At 45.2% G+C, this 15,432-nt stretch overlaps 1 protein-coding gene across 1 annotated transcript in view; it reads right to left on the reverse strand.

Moving 5' to 3' along the window:
• The window catches only part of AURKAIP1 (aurora kinase A interacting protein 1), an 84,229-nt gene that overhangs the window by 35,458 nt on the left and 33,339 nt on the right, over positions 1-15,432 (reverse strand). The window contains exon 3 of the mRNA XM_086921445.1: positions 1,445-1,905. Coding sequence (XP_086777571.1) covers positions 1,445-1,905 — 461 coding nt within the window. The remainder of the gene's footprint in view (positions 1-1,444; positions 1,906-15,432) is intronic.

A 15,432-nucleotide genomic window follows, 5' to 3' on the forward strand; every position in this document is an offset into this window, starting at 1 on the left:
AAACGCTTAACATAATTAACCAATTTCCTAAAATATCCTGACGGTGCATGCAATCTAAATTGCACAAGCAGGATATTCACAGAAACTTCAACCCCATCAACAGACCATGCACATAAAATAAGAATCTACTCGCACTGTGAGAGTCAACCTTCTAGATCTGCACGTATTTATTACACGTGTTAATTGGTGGGATTAAATCAGGTTTGCATCAGCAGAACACACCATGAACTGGATTGGGATCTACAGAAAAAAAATGTGACATTCCCAAAAGGCCTTGCCCTTAAAAAGCGGATAGAGCTGGGGCATTGCCCATCAGGCTCGGCCTCCTTGTAACTCAGTATAATCATGCTTCCGTAATTTCAGAAACACAGACCTGTTGTAGATACTACTAAGAATGTTCACCAGACTCAATTTTCTAATAATCATAAATATGAAAAAAATCATGTAATTTTCCAGGCAATCTAATGTTTGTCAGATTAGATTTTGGTCCAATATCATGACAAATCTGTTTGTACAACGTGTCTTAAAAAGCAGGAAAAGTTGCAGTCAAACCTCAATGTGTACTCCCATTAGGAACATCGTGAGATCTGTAAGAGAATACAAGCCTATTTTTCAGTAAATGTGCTCTGCTTCTCCAAACTATGATGGTCTTTGGGTGAGGTAGGATCACCAACAAATGATCCAATATGTGTGTTGTGCTAGAAACGGTTAAAATGATCAACATATGGATGTATAGCTGCAAAAACGGGCTAAAATGTCTACTTTGGTTATTGCAGTGTTAGCTGTAACATCATTATCACTTGTAATGAGTAAGAGATAAAATGTATTCATTCATTTGTTCATTCGTTCAAATGCTGGCATTTAATAAGGGGTAGCAGGAATATGCACGTCACTGCATATTCTAATCTACTGACAAAAAAAGCTTTGTATGAGAAAAGGCCACAAATAATTTAAAAAGAGTACTGTGAAGGGTGAGGTGTGTGCATGAGGAATGAATGTAAATACTATATGCAAAAGAGTCATTCTAGAGCTCTGTGACTTTATAAGGTAATTAGACCTTGGTCTACTTTATCTATATTGCCATATAACTCGTTGGTGCCTTGCAATAACTGAATATACAGCTAAAGACAAAAAAAATCAAGAAACAAAAAAATTAACAAAGAGGCTTTTTTAGACTGCCGAGCAGTCTTCAAGGAAAGGCTTGTCTTAATTTCGATGAGATAGCATATTGGGAACACCAGAACCCCAGATAACCTATCTCATTGAAATGAAAGATAGAGGTCTTGCGAGTGCAGAAAAACAAAAGACAATAATAACAATGTCCATTATTAGAGGTATCGCTAAAAGAATAAAAACTGCATTCATGGAAATTCTCAATGATAGAGTGCCCTCAAATATCCGGAACGTGGGAGTTTTCTGTGATCTGCATTTCCTAGGCCCTCACCTGTTTTCTTTTTTTCCGGTTGTCCATGATCTTCCGCTTCAGGAACTTTGTCCTTTTTTGCAGCTTCTTGTATTTGTGACGGTTCATCTTCCGCCGCCGGATTTTCAAAATGTTCTTACAGTGCATACCGCCTTTATGTGCCTCCTCATTTGCCTCATCTAGAGGGGCTGCAGGCTCAGCAGGGGGGCAGTCAAAGAGAGGAGCTTGAACACTCGGATCATAAGCGATCTTTTCATGAAGATCCAACACCTCCACCTTGGGCAAAGCGTAACGAATCGAGAGCCAGCTTTCTAGGGGTGTGATGGAGAGCCTCCGAGGCACAAGCATGTCTTCCAGTTCTGGATCAAGTGCATACCATCTCTGTGGGGGACCTCCACCTTTACTGGTGTGCTGTGTGCTGTAACTCACTGCACCATTAGAAGACAGTACGCTGGAAGATAAAGGCCTCGACAAAAATGTACCTATAGCAGTAGGGAAAAAAAGAAGGACTCAGTTATGTTTAATCAAGGAATGCCATGTAACTGATAACTCAATCCTATCTCTATGTGCATATTGCCTTATCATTGCAGCGTGTTAGGTAAGGAGGATTCATGTTTAGTCAATTCTAATAAATTACTTCATTCAGAGGATATTCTTGTTAAGTTACTACTGTAACAAGGAAAAACGCAGGATAGGGCCAGCATCTGCGAACCATGGCTACACTGGAAGAAGGGTAGATCTTGGACAAAAGCGAAGGAGAATAAGAACCATAGTGTTTGATTTGGTATGCTTAATTCTTACTATATGGTAATGTGGAGGTTTACCAGAAACATTTTTATCCACGCATCTTACATTTTCACTCAATTTCTAGGCCTCTCCACCTGTCCTGCCTTTGCCATGTATGTCTTAGGTCAGTGGAACTTAACCATTTGACTTCAGTAGACCCCACTTAATCACTAGTGGAACCCATGGACCAGACTATATTTTTATTGCAATGAATCATTACTCAAATCGCCCTAAGCATTTTTGATTGATTTGAACCACAAAACAATACACTATAAATACAGAAACAATCATTCATCAAACAGGAGACAATACATTTACAAATAAACCCATATAAAAAAAATCAACATTTTATCAGGAAGGTTGGAACTTCTCTAAATTCAATTGAGACCACTCATTGTCCATACGATTTTCTGTTTGGTACACTTGCACTGCTCCCGTAAATCAATCTGAGGATACAAACAATGTTGAGCCTCCCATTTCAAGTTCCTTCACATTTACAGAACGTTTTAAAATGTACATTTGTTTTCTTTTTTGTACACACTTTATTGATCTGTTAATATTACTAACTTTTCTAAGCAGACGCAGACCCTCTGAGTAGTCTTTGCAGACCGCCAGGGATCCCCGGACCACACGTTAAGAACCACTGTCTTAGGTGGTTACCAAGATAAACAGCTAAAGCAGAAATGTACTTTGCCAGTAGTACTTCATAGGGGCATCAGGTGATTCAGAGAGCTAATATACATATGTACTCTATACAGATATTCAACCAGGGTTTAAGGAAAAGGGGTAAATTCCCATACACTGCCTGCTTTTTTTTTTTTTTTTTATTTCTGTAATTTTTTTATTGAAAAATAAAGTATATTTCTGTCAATTTGCTAAACAGCAGGTGGTGCAACCTCTATATCAAAATTCTATACCAATAACTGCTATATCTCAGTCTAGCAATTTACTTTTTAAAAGAATACCTTAATCTTGTACCCAATCAAATCAGCTAAGCTGCCATTCGTCAGAACAGTCAAGATGTAGGATTTGGGTAGAAGAAGTGTGGCTCAATGGTTAGAGCGGCAGACCCTGATGCAGAGGTATAGCCCGGGACCAGGGTTCAATTCCCCGCCTCGGCGGGCCTTGTGCTCAAAATTCCACGGACCTGATAATTCTCGCCTCGGTGCCTGCACTCTGCAACTCTGGGCAATAGTTTGCTTAATCTCCACAACGGCCCCCACAACGCTAAGGATACCTGGCCTTCACCCTGGGGTGCCCAGGAGTGGACGCCTCACAGGGAAAGCCAGGACGGGTTCCACAGCTGTATTCGTACAAGCGCCTTGAGACCCTTGCGGGTGAGTAGTGCGCTATACAAGTATCAATTTACATTTTCACACTGCTTATTTGCCTGCTGGAAAGCGCACAAATAAATTATATCAGTTAACATTGCTAGTTTAGCCTGCTTATAAGCTCTCTCAATTTTTACAGACTGGAAAACCGAGATACAGCCTACAGAGCAGACATGACTGAAATGGAAACAACTGACTTCCTCCTTGGGACATTCCCAAACAATCGCAGAACACTCCACAGAACAACTGTAGCTCTTATCTATCCAGCCTAGTGGGCTAGCACTCTGAAATGGCAATACGGTGCTTTGGTAGCACTCACGTAAATAAATACATACATATGGCTATCTGTTATAAGTTGCATAGTTTGTTCCTCCTATTTTAAGTTATTGGCCCAGAGGAGAACACCAGATCTCCCATATGCTCCTCCAAGAAAAGATGGAAATTAGAAGGTAGCTGCACAGGTGCATCAGATGTTCAGTATCTAGCTTTTGCCTCTAGCTTGGAACGTATTGAAGGCTGACTAAGTCCTGTGTGACGGAAAATAATATAATCCATGTATGTAGTACAAGCAGGAAGAGTGTTCCCCATATATGTTAACTTCAGAGCAGTCTTAGTTATTGGAACTTGCTTGTCGATTTGTTGTATGGCGCACCAGAAAAGACTTTGAAGGAGATAAGTAAATTATGTGGCTGTGTGAGAGACTAGAAGATTGTTCTTCATAACCATATAGCGAATGGATGACATGGAATACCAGTTCTTCTCTGCAGACAGAATGGTTGCCCGATCTAAGCTTCTGTTAACCTTCTTGGTTCATTGACCAGACACTGCTGCTTCAGTGACTCTTCATTCAGTACTAAACGCATGCTCTACTGGTCTCTGAGTGAGAACTTAACCCAAAGAAGAGCTGCTTTATCGTACATTCCATTTACATCTTTACTTTAACAGTGGGCCACTTTGTATTCTTTCCGAGAAACACCTACAAACACCCAGGCAACATCCAACAGTGATAAAATAAACATTCCCAATGGCAGCAGTGAATACAGCAGAGTGGAGAGACTTGCAATGCCTTGTGTTAGTCAAGATTATCCAAGCAACACAGGAGCACACGTGGTGGCCTTGCGATGCTTCGTAAAATGTAATTAAGTATTGCATTGCCCCTGCAACACAATGTGTGACGCAAAGGGTAAAAATACAATATAAATCTGTCCCTTAGTTATATATATTGCGCCGGGGTATACCGCGGTAACGTTGCGGTATACTGCAGTACATGCTGATAATAAGCCAGTATATGATTGGCCAATGGCTGCCTTTACAAAGTGAAAGGCAGCCATGTGGTTTTACCACACTTCGGCTTTGTTCGGGGATTACGGCTTTAGATATGCATGACTAATAGGTTTTATTGTTGTTCCCTACTTATTACCAATTTATTAAAGTAATTTATAGGCCATGTGTCCATAAGCCAACACCAGTTATAGCCAGGATGAGGCTTGCCTGGCTCAGTAACCCTGGCGATAGCAACACCAGATGTTTAATGCATTGAACTCAAAGTAAATCATTTACCTGCAATTTTATTTTTGTTGATGTGATTGACCTGCCTGAAAGGGAGTTACTTTGCATTCTCCAAATCATTTTAAAGCTACAGTCACATTAACTTCACTTGAATGGTCTAAAAACAAGTTTAAACAAATGAAGAAAAAATGATCCAACTAACCTGAATTATTGACAGAAAGAAAAAAACACAATAGGGGTGGTTCCCAAGAAATGGTCAAATTACATCCCAGTTAGACTGACCCAGAAACCTTCTAACTGTTTTCAGAAACTGAAAATAGTTACAGTCACCAAAAGCGAGCTGACTGGGGCCAAGGGTAAATCCCTATCAGAAACCTCTTATCCCATCATACATTCCCAGCTAATGAAGATAATAATCACTATACAGCTGCGCCCACCTAACAGGACTTTCAGTGAATTTCAATTATTTATTCTATTTACTGTGTTTTTCTAAGGTGGGTATTAGCACACTTTGCGCAGAACTAGAACTACATATGCCAGATTTGCATAACACAATAACCGGGACGGTCAACCAAAGAGTAGGAGTGTGGGAGGAGCAGAGTGGGAAGGAGGTAGTTTGTGCTGAGACCAGGTTACCAGAGAATAACTTTGTATGAACAGTGAACTTTTAGGGTACAGGAAGGACTAAAAGAGTATGCTTGAAGTAAGTTACAATAGTCCTGGGTGTCTTAACCCTCAAGTGAGAGTACACTTGACTATGGGAGGTACGGATTCAGAAATATTATCAGAAGCGTCATCCACCGTGACAAAGGGTCCTTTCTTAAAACAACCCTTAGGGTTAGTTGGCGCATGGCTGGACTCCGAAACAGGAGACCTGAACTTTCTTTAATTTCTTACAAATTTTAGAGTAATTTGCCTTCAAGGAACTTGTGCAAAATGTCCTGGCCATAAGCAAGTATATACTATACATTTTACCCTGCCCTTTTTGGGCCCTGGCAGCATGCCTATCTGTCCACAGTAAAGAATGAATTGACTTTTCCCACTGCCTCTACAGAGTTTCACACAGTAAGGTTGCCTTCTGGGATTACAAAATATACACCTAGATGGAAAAAGCTACACCCAGGATAAACCGTTCCACAGTTTATTGGACTCCGACTCTTTACTTATTTGTAGTCCGTTGACTCTTGCGAATGTGAGTTTTAGCTACAATGTATAATGAGGAACTTCTTCTAATTTATACTTCACCGGTATGAACTATAGCCTGACAGAACTGGATGCTGGTGTGTTCTGGAATACTGTGTCGTTAGTAAACAGGGTATATGTTCTCCTTCCCCACCCACCAATGGGATTTCAGTAAATACCTAGGGGACAATCTTTTTCACAGACAATTCTTCAACAATCCCAAAGGAGATAAATGTTTCACTTAGCATGTTACTGCTAAAGTTGATACATCGGTTTTCATCAAAGGAAGTGAACTGTCTCTGACAATTCATGAACTGAGGAAGGCCCTGGGGCCCCAACTACATTCCTTTACATGTGTTTCAATGGGTCTCTGTAATGGGAATATGGTTCGTAGTTAGAGTTGAAAACACCATTATTGCAACAGGTACTACTCCCCAATATTGACATACCACCATAATTGTCTTTATATACAACAAGCATTGGCAAACACTATAGGTCTCGCCTTTTAGAGCTATTTACTTTGCAATGATTTTAGCCATATTGCAGAGAAGTGCAGCTGCTGAGCAGAATCGCTAAGAAATTGTTTAATAAATAGCACCATGACGCAGCCAGACCATTGAGCTTTTTTTTCAATTAAAAGCATAGGGCAATGGGTTGCAGGATGAGTCAACATAGAGGGATGGCGGGTGTTGGACAAGAGTTCAGGTGGTGGGAGGGACAATGGTGGAAGCACGCCAACAACAGAGTATGAGCGGGAGGAACTGTGGAAGCACACGGACAATGAAGGGTGGCCTGCAGAGGCTGGAGGTGCAAACTGAAACCAGAGGGCACACGTGGGAGTGGCTGGGGTAGCAAAATCACAATGGATAGTGGTGCAGCAAACTGGGGTAACCAAAAGAACAAGGAAGTGGTGGGAAAGCAAGTGACGGTTACAGGAGGGAGAAAAAAAGGAAACAAGGATGGGAGAGATGTACACGAGGGAAACAGCTGGAACACACGACATTCGCTTAGAACGCTTCAACAAAACACAAAAGTAGTGCCTGAAAAATATGCAGTGGAAAGTCACAGGTAAAGCATCCATGCTCCAGGGGAGGGACAAACACAAACAAGCATTTACAATGCAATAGGTCTCCCAGCTTTAAAGTTTGAGCTATTGGCATTGTATATTACAATGTGTTACATTAATTTGTTATCAAACTCTGAATTGTTGTATAAAGATGGTAAATGCTGCAAGAAAAAGTAGCACTGAAATTGATAGCTTTCGCAATCGCTATTGTAATGAAGCTGAACAGGCAGGGACAAAAGCATAGTCATAACAATCGATTTAAAAAATAAATGAAAAAAACACTCACTGAAAGTCTGCTTTCGATTCTGCGACTGTCCGCAAACCCAAAACAACGGCCTCCTCCTCCCCCTAGGGCACCTCACCACGCACGAGTACAAAAAAAAGCATTTGCAGTGCAATAGATCTCGGAGCATTAAAGTTTGAGTTATTGACATTCCGCCTGGGAACATCACGCGAGCCCGAGGAGGTGTAGGCCGTGCCAGGAGGCAACCTGCGGCCTGGTGTGCCCATCGGGTGAAGTCGGAGCTGCTCGCTGAGGTTGGTGTTTCTCCCCCCCACCCCCCCGTGGGGCACAGAGACCTACCCGCAAGCCCTTAAAGAACTGCCCAGGGTGCCGATTGCAAATTCGGCCCGAACTGGTAGATGGAGCACGAAGCTAGCTGAGGCCTACTCTGCAAAGGAGGTGAGAAGTGGCGGCCGCTAGGCGTGTGGAGAGAGACATAAAGCGAGGCAAGCTACCGCGAGTGGGTTGGGCACTCACTACTCTGCACACTCACTACTCTGCACACTCACTACTCTGCACACTCACTACTCTGCACACTCACTACTCTGCACTCACTACTCACTACTCTGCACTCACTACTCACTACTCTGCACTCACTACTCACTACTCTGCACTCACTACTCACTACTCTGCACACTCACTACTCTGCACTCACTACTCTGCACTCACTACTCACTACTCTGCACTCACTACTCACTACTCTGCACTCACTACTCACTACTCTGCACTCACTACTCACTACTCTGCACACTCACTACTCTGCACTCACTACTCACTACTCTGCACTCACTACTCACTACTCTGCACTCACTACTCACTACTCTGCACTCACTACTCACTACTCTGCACTCACTACTCACTACTCTGCACTCACTACTCACTACTCTGCACACTCACTACTCACTACTCTGCACACTCACTACTCTGCACTCACTACTCTGCACTCACTACTCTGCACTCACTACTCTGCACTCACTACTCTGCACTCACTACTCTGCACTCACTACTCTGCACTCACTACTCTGCACTCACTACTCTGCACTCACTACTCTGCACTCACTACTCTGCACTCACTACTCTGCACTCACTACTCTGCACTCACTACTCTGCACTCACTACTCTGCACTCACTACTCTGCACTCACTACTCTGCACTCACTACTCTGCACTCACTACTCTGCACTCACTACTCTGCACTCACTACTCTGCACTCACTACTCTGCACTCACTACTCTGCACTCACTACTCTGCACTCACTACTCTGCACTCACTACTCTGCACTCACTACTCTGCACTCACTTCTCTGCACTCACTTCTCTGCACTCACTTCTCTGCACTCACTTCTCTGCACTCACTTCTCTGCACTCACTTCTCTGCACTCACTACTCTGCACTCACTACTCTGCACTCACTACTCTGCACTCACTACTCTGCACTCACTACTCTGCACTCACTACTCTGCACTCACTACTCTGCACTCACTACTCTGCACTCACTACTCTGCACTCACTACTCTGCACTCACTACTCTGCACTCACTACTCTGCACTCACTACTCTGCACTCACTACTCTGCACTCACTACTCTGCACTCACTACTCTGCACTCACTACTCTGCACTCACTACTCTGCACTCACTACTCTGCACTCACTACACTGCACTCACTACACTGCACTCACTACACTGCACTCACTACACTGCACTCACTACACTGCACTCACTACACTGCACTCACTACACTGCACTCACTACACTGCACTCTGCACTCACTACTCTGCACTCACTACACTGCACTCTGCACTCACTACTCTGCACTCACTACACTGCACTCACTACACTGCACTCACTACACTGCACTCACTACACTGCACTCACTACACTGCACTCACTACACTGCACTCACTACACTGCACTCACTACACTGCACTCTGCACTCACACTCTGCATTACCACTCTGCATTACCACTCTGCATTACCACTCTGCATTACCACTCTGCACTCACTACTCTGCACTCACTACTCTGCACTCACTACTCTGCACTCACTACTCTGCACTCACTACTCTGCACTCACTACTCTGCACTCACTACTCACTACTCTGCACTCACTACTCACTACTCTGCACTCACTACTCACTACTCTGCACTCACTACTCACTACTCTGCACTCACTACTCACTACTCTGCACTCACTACTCACTACTCTGCACTCACTACTCACTACTCTGCACTCACTACTCACTACTCTGCACTCACTACTCTGCATTACCACTCTGCACTCACTACTCTGCACTCACTACTCTGCACTCACTACTCTGCACTCACTACTCTGCACTCACTACTCTGCACTCACTTCTCTGCACTCACTTCTCTGCACTCACTTCTCTGCACTCACTACTCACTACTCTGCACTCACTACTCACTACTCTGCACTCACTACTCACTACTCTGCACTCACTACTCACTACTCTGCACTCACTACTCACTACTCTGCACTCACTACTCTGCACTACTACTCTGCATTACCACTCTGCACTCACTACTCTGCACTCACTACTCACTACTCTGCACTCACTACTCACTACTCTGCACTCACTACTCACTACTCTGCACTCACTACTCACTACTCTGCACTCACTACTCACTACTCTGCACTCACTACTCTGCACTACTACTCTGCACTCACTACTCTGCATTACCACTCTGCACTCACTACTCTGCACTCACTACTCTGCCGTCACTCTGCACTCACTACACTCTGCACTCACTACTCTGCACTCACTACACTGCACTCACTACACTGCACTCACTACACTGCACTCTGCACTCACTTCTCTGCACTCACTTCTCTGCACTCACTTCTCTGCACTCACTTCTCTGCACTCACTACTCTGCACTACTACTCTGCATTACCACTCTGCACTCACTACTCTGCACTCACTACTCTGCACTCACTCTGCACTCACTACACTCTGCACTCACTACTCTGCACTCACTACACTGCACTCACTACACTGCACTCACTACACTGCACTCTGCACTCACTACTCAGCACTCACTACTCTGCACTCACTACTCACTACTCTGCACTCACTACTCACTACTCTGCACTCACTACTCACTACTCTGCACTCACTACTCACTACTCTGCACTCACTACTCACTACTCTGCACTCACTACTCACTACTCTGCACTCACTACTCACTACTCTGCACTCACTACTCTGCACTCACTACTCACTACTCTGCACTCACTACTCTGCACTACTACTCTGCACTACTACTCTGCATTACCACTCTGCACTCACTACTCTGCACTCACTACTCTGCACTCACTCTGCACTCACTACACTCTGCACTCACTACTCTGCACTCACTACACTGCACTCACTACACTGCACTCACTACACTGCACTCACTACACTGCACTCTGCACTCACTTCTCTGCACTCACTTCTCTGCACTCACTTCTCTGCACTCACTACTCTGCACTACTACTCTGCACTACTACTCTGCATTACCACTCTGCACTCACTACTCTGCACTACTACTCTGCATTACCACTCTGCACTCACTACTCTGCACTCACTACTCTGCACTCACTCTGCACTCACTACACTCTGCACTCACTACTCTGCACTCACTACTCTGCACTCACTACTCTGCACTCACTACACTGCACTCTGCACTCACTACTCAGCACTCACTACTCTGCACTCACTACTCACTACTCTGCACTCACTACTCACTACTCTGCACTCACTACTCACTACTCTGCACTCACTACTCTGCACTCACTACTCACTACTCTGCACTCACTACTCACTACTCTGCACTCACTACTCACTACTCTGCACTCACTACTCACTACTCTGCACTCACTACTCACTACTCTGCACTCACTACTCACTACTCTGCACTCACTACTCTGCACTCACTACTCACTACTCTGCACTCACTACTCACTACTCTGCACTCACTACTCACTACTCTGCACTCACTACTCACTACTCTGCACTCACTACTCACTACTCTGCACTCACTACTCTGCACACTCACTACTCACTACTCTGCACTCACTACTCTGCACTCACTACTCTGCACACTCACTACTCACTACTCTGCACTCACTACTCTGCACTCACTACTCTGCACTCACTACTCTGCACTCACTACTCTGCACTCACTACTCTGCACTCACTACTCTGCACTCACTACTCACTACTCTGCACTCACTACTCACTACTCTGCACTCACTACTCACTACTCTGCACTCACTACTCACTACTCTGCACTCACTACTCACTACTCTGCACTCACTACTCTGCACACTCACTACTCACTACTCTGCACACTCACTACTCACTACTCTGCACTCACTACTCTGCACTCACTACTCTGCACTCACTACTCTGCACTCACTACTCTGCACTCACTACTCTGCACTCACTACTCTGCACTCACTACTCTGCACTCACTACTCTGCACTCACTACTCTGCACTCACTACTCTGCACTCACTACTCTGCACTCACTACTCTGCACTCACTACTCACTACTCTGCACTCACTACTCACTACTCTGCACTCACTACTCACTACTCTGCACTCACTACTCACTACTCTGCACTCACTACTCACTACTCTGCACTCACTACTCACTACTCTGCACTCACTACTCACTACTCTGCACTACCACTCTGCATTACCACTCTGCATTACCACTCTGCACTCACTACTCTGCACTCACTACTCTGCACTCACTACTCTGCACTCACTACTCTGCACTCACTACTCTGCACTCACTACTCTGCACTCACTACTCTGCACTCACTACTCTGCACTCACTACTCTGCACTCACTACTCTGCACTCACTACTCTGCACTCACTACTCTGCACTCACTACTCTGCACTCACTACTCTGCACTTACCACTCTGCACTCACTACTCACTACTCTGCACTCACTACTCACTACTCTGCACTCACTACTCACTACTCTGCACTCACTACTCACTACTCTGCACTCACTACTCACTACTCTGCACTCACTACTCACTACTCTGCACTCACTACTCACTACTCTGCACTCACTACTCACTACTCTGCACTCACTACTCACTACTCTGCACTCACTACTCACTACTCTGCACTCACTACTCACTACTCTGCACTCACTACTCACTACTCTGCACTCACTACTCACTACTCTGCACTCACTACTCACTACTCTGCACTCACTACTCACTACTCTGCACTCACTACTCACTACTCTGCACACTCACTACTCTGCACTCACTACTCTGCACTCACTACTCTGCACTCACTACTCTGCACTCACTACTCTGCACTCACTACTCTGCACTCACTACTCTGCACTCACTACTCTGCACTCACTACTCTGCACTCACTACTCTGCACTCACTACTCTGCACTCACTACTCTGCACTCACTACTCTGCACTCACTACTCACTACTCTGCACTCACTACTCACTACTCTGCACTCACTACTCACTACTCTGCATTACCACTCTGCACTCACTACTCTGCACTCACTACTCTGCATTACCACTCTGCACTCACTACTCTGCATTACCACTCTGCATTACCACTCTGCATTACCACTCTGCATTACCACTCTGCATTACCACTCTGCACTCACTACTCTGCACTCACTACTCTGCACTCACTACTCACTACTCTGCACTCACTACTCACTACTCTGCACTCACTACTCACTACTCTGCACTCACTACTCACTACTCTGCACTCACTACTCACTACTCTGCACTCACTACTCACTACTCTGCATTACCACTCTGCACTCACTACTCTGCACTCACTACTCTGCACTCACTACTCTGCATTACCACTCTGCATTACCACTCTGCATTACCACTCTGCACTCACTACTCTGCACTCACTACTCTGCACTCACTACTCTGCACTCACTACTCTGCACTCACTACTCTGCACTCACTACTCTGCACTCACTACTCTGCACTCACTACTCTGCACTCACTACTCTGCACTCACTACTCTGCACTTACCACTCTGCACTCACTACTCTGCATTACCACTCTGCACTCACTACTCTGCATTACCACTCTGCACTCACTACTCTGCATTACCACTCTGCATTACCACTCTGCACTCACTACTCTGCATTACCACTCTGCATTACCACTCTGCATTACCACTCTGCATTACCACTCTGCATTACCACTCTGCACTCACTACTCTGCACTCACTACTCTGCACTCACTACTCTGCACTCACTACTCTGCACTCACTACTCTGCACTCACTACTCTGCACTCACTACTCTGCACTCACTACTCTGCACTCACTACTCTGCACTCACTACTCTGCACTCACTACTCTGCACTCACTACTCTGCACTCACTACTCTGCACTCACTACTCTGCACTCACTACTCTGCACTCACTACTCTGCACTCTGCACTCACTACTCTGCACTCACTACTCTGCACTCTGCACTCACTACTCTGCACTCACTACTCTGCACTCTGCACTCACTACTCTGCACTCACTACTCTGCACTCTGCACTCACTACTCTGCACTCTGCACTCACTACTCTGCACTCACTACTCTGCACTCTGCACTCACTACTCTGCACTCACTACTCTGCACTCACTACTCTGCACTCACTACTCTGCACTCACTACTCTGCACTCACTACTCTGCACTCACTACTCTGCATTACCACTCTGCACTCACTACTCTGCATTACCACTCTGCACTCACTACTCTGCATTACCACTCTGCACTCACTACTCTGCATTACCACTCTGCACTCACTACTCTGCATTACCACTCTGCACTCACTACTCTGCATTACCACTCTGCACTCACTACTCTGCATTACCACTCTGCACTCACTACTCTGCATTACCACTCTGCATTACCACTCTGCATTACCACTCTGCATTACCACTCTGCATTACCACTCTGCATTACCACTCTGCACTCACTACTCTGCACTCACTACTCTGCACTCACTACTCTGCACTCACTACTCTGCACTCACTACTCTGCACTCACTACTCTGCACTCTGCACTCACTACTCTGCACTCTGCACTCACTACTCTGCACTCTGCACTCACTACTCTGCACTCTGCACTCACTACTCTGCACTCTGCACTCACTACTCTGCACTCTGCACTCACTACTCTGCACTCTGCACTCACTACTCTGCACTCACTACTCTGCACTCACTACTCTGCACTCACTACTCTGCACTCACTACTCTGCACTCACTACTCTGCACTCACTACTCTGCACTCACTACTCTGCACTCACTACTCTGCACTCACTACTCTGCACTCACTACTCTGCACTCACTACTCTGCACTCTGCACTCACTACTCTGCACTCACTACTCTGCACTCTGCACTCACTACTCTGCACTCACTACTCTGCACTCTGCACTCACTACTCTGCACTCACTACTCTGCACTCACTACTCTGCACTCACTACTCTGCACTCACTACTCTGCACTCACTACTCTGCACTCACTACTCTGCACTCACTACTCTGCACTCACTACTCTGCACTCACTACTCTGCACTCACTACTCTGCACTCACTACTCTGCACTCACTACTCTGCACTCACTACTCTGCATTACCACTCTGCACTCACTACTCTGCATTACCACTCTGCACTCACTACTCTGCATTACCACTCTGCACTCACTACTCTGCATTACCACTCTGCACTCACTACTCTGCATTACCACTCTGCACTCACTACTCTGCATTACCACTCTGCACTCACTACTCTGCACTCACTACTCTGCACTCACTACTCTGCACTCACTACTCTGCACTCACTA

This window comes from Lissotriton vulgaris, chromosome 5 (genome assembly GCF_964263255.1).
Source record: "Lissotriton vulgaris chromosome 5, aLisVul1.2, whole genome shotgun sequence".
In the NCBI taxonomy this organism is placed as follows: Eukaryota; Metazoa; Chordata; class Amphibia; order Caudata; family Salamandridae; genus Lissotriton; species Lissotriton vulgaris.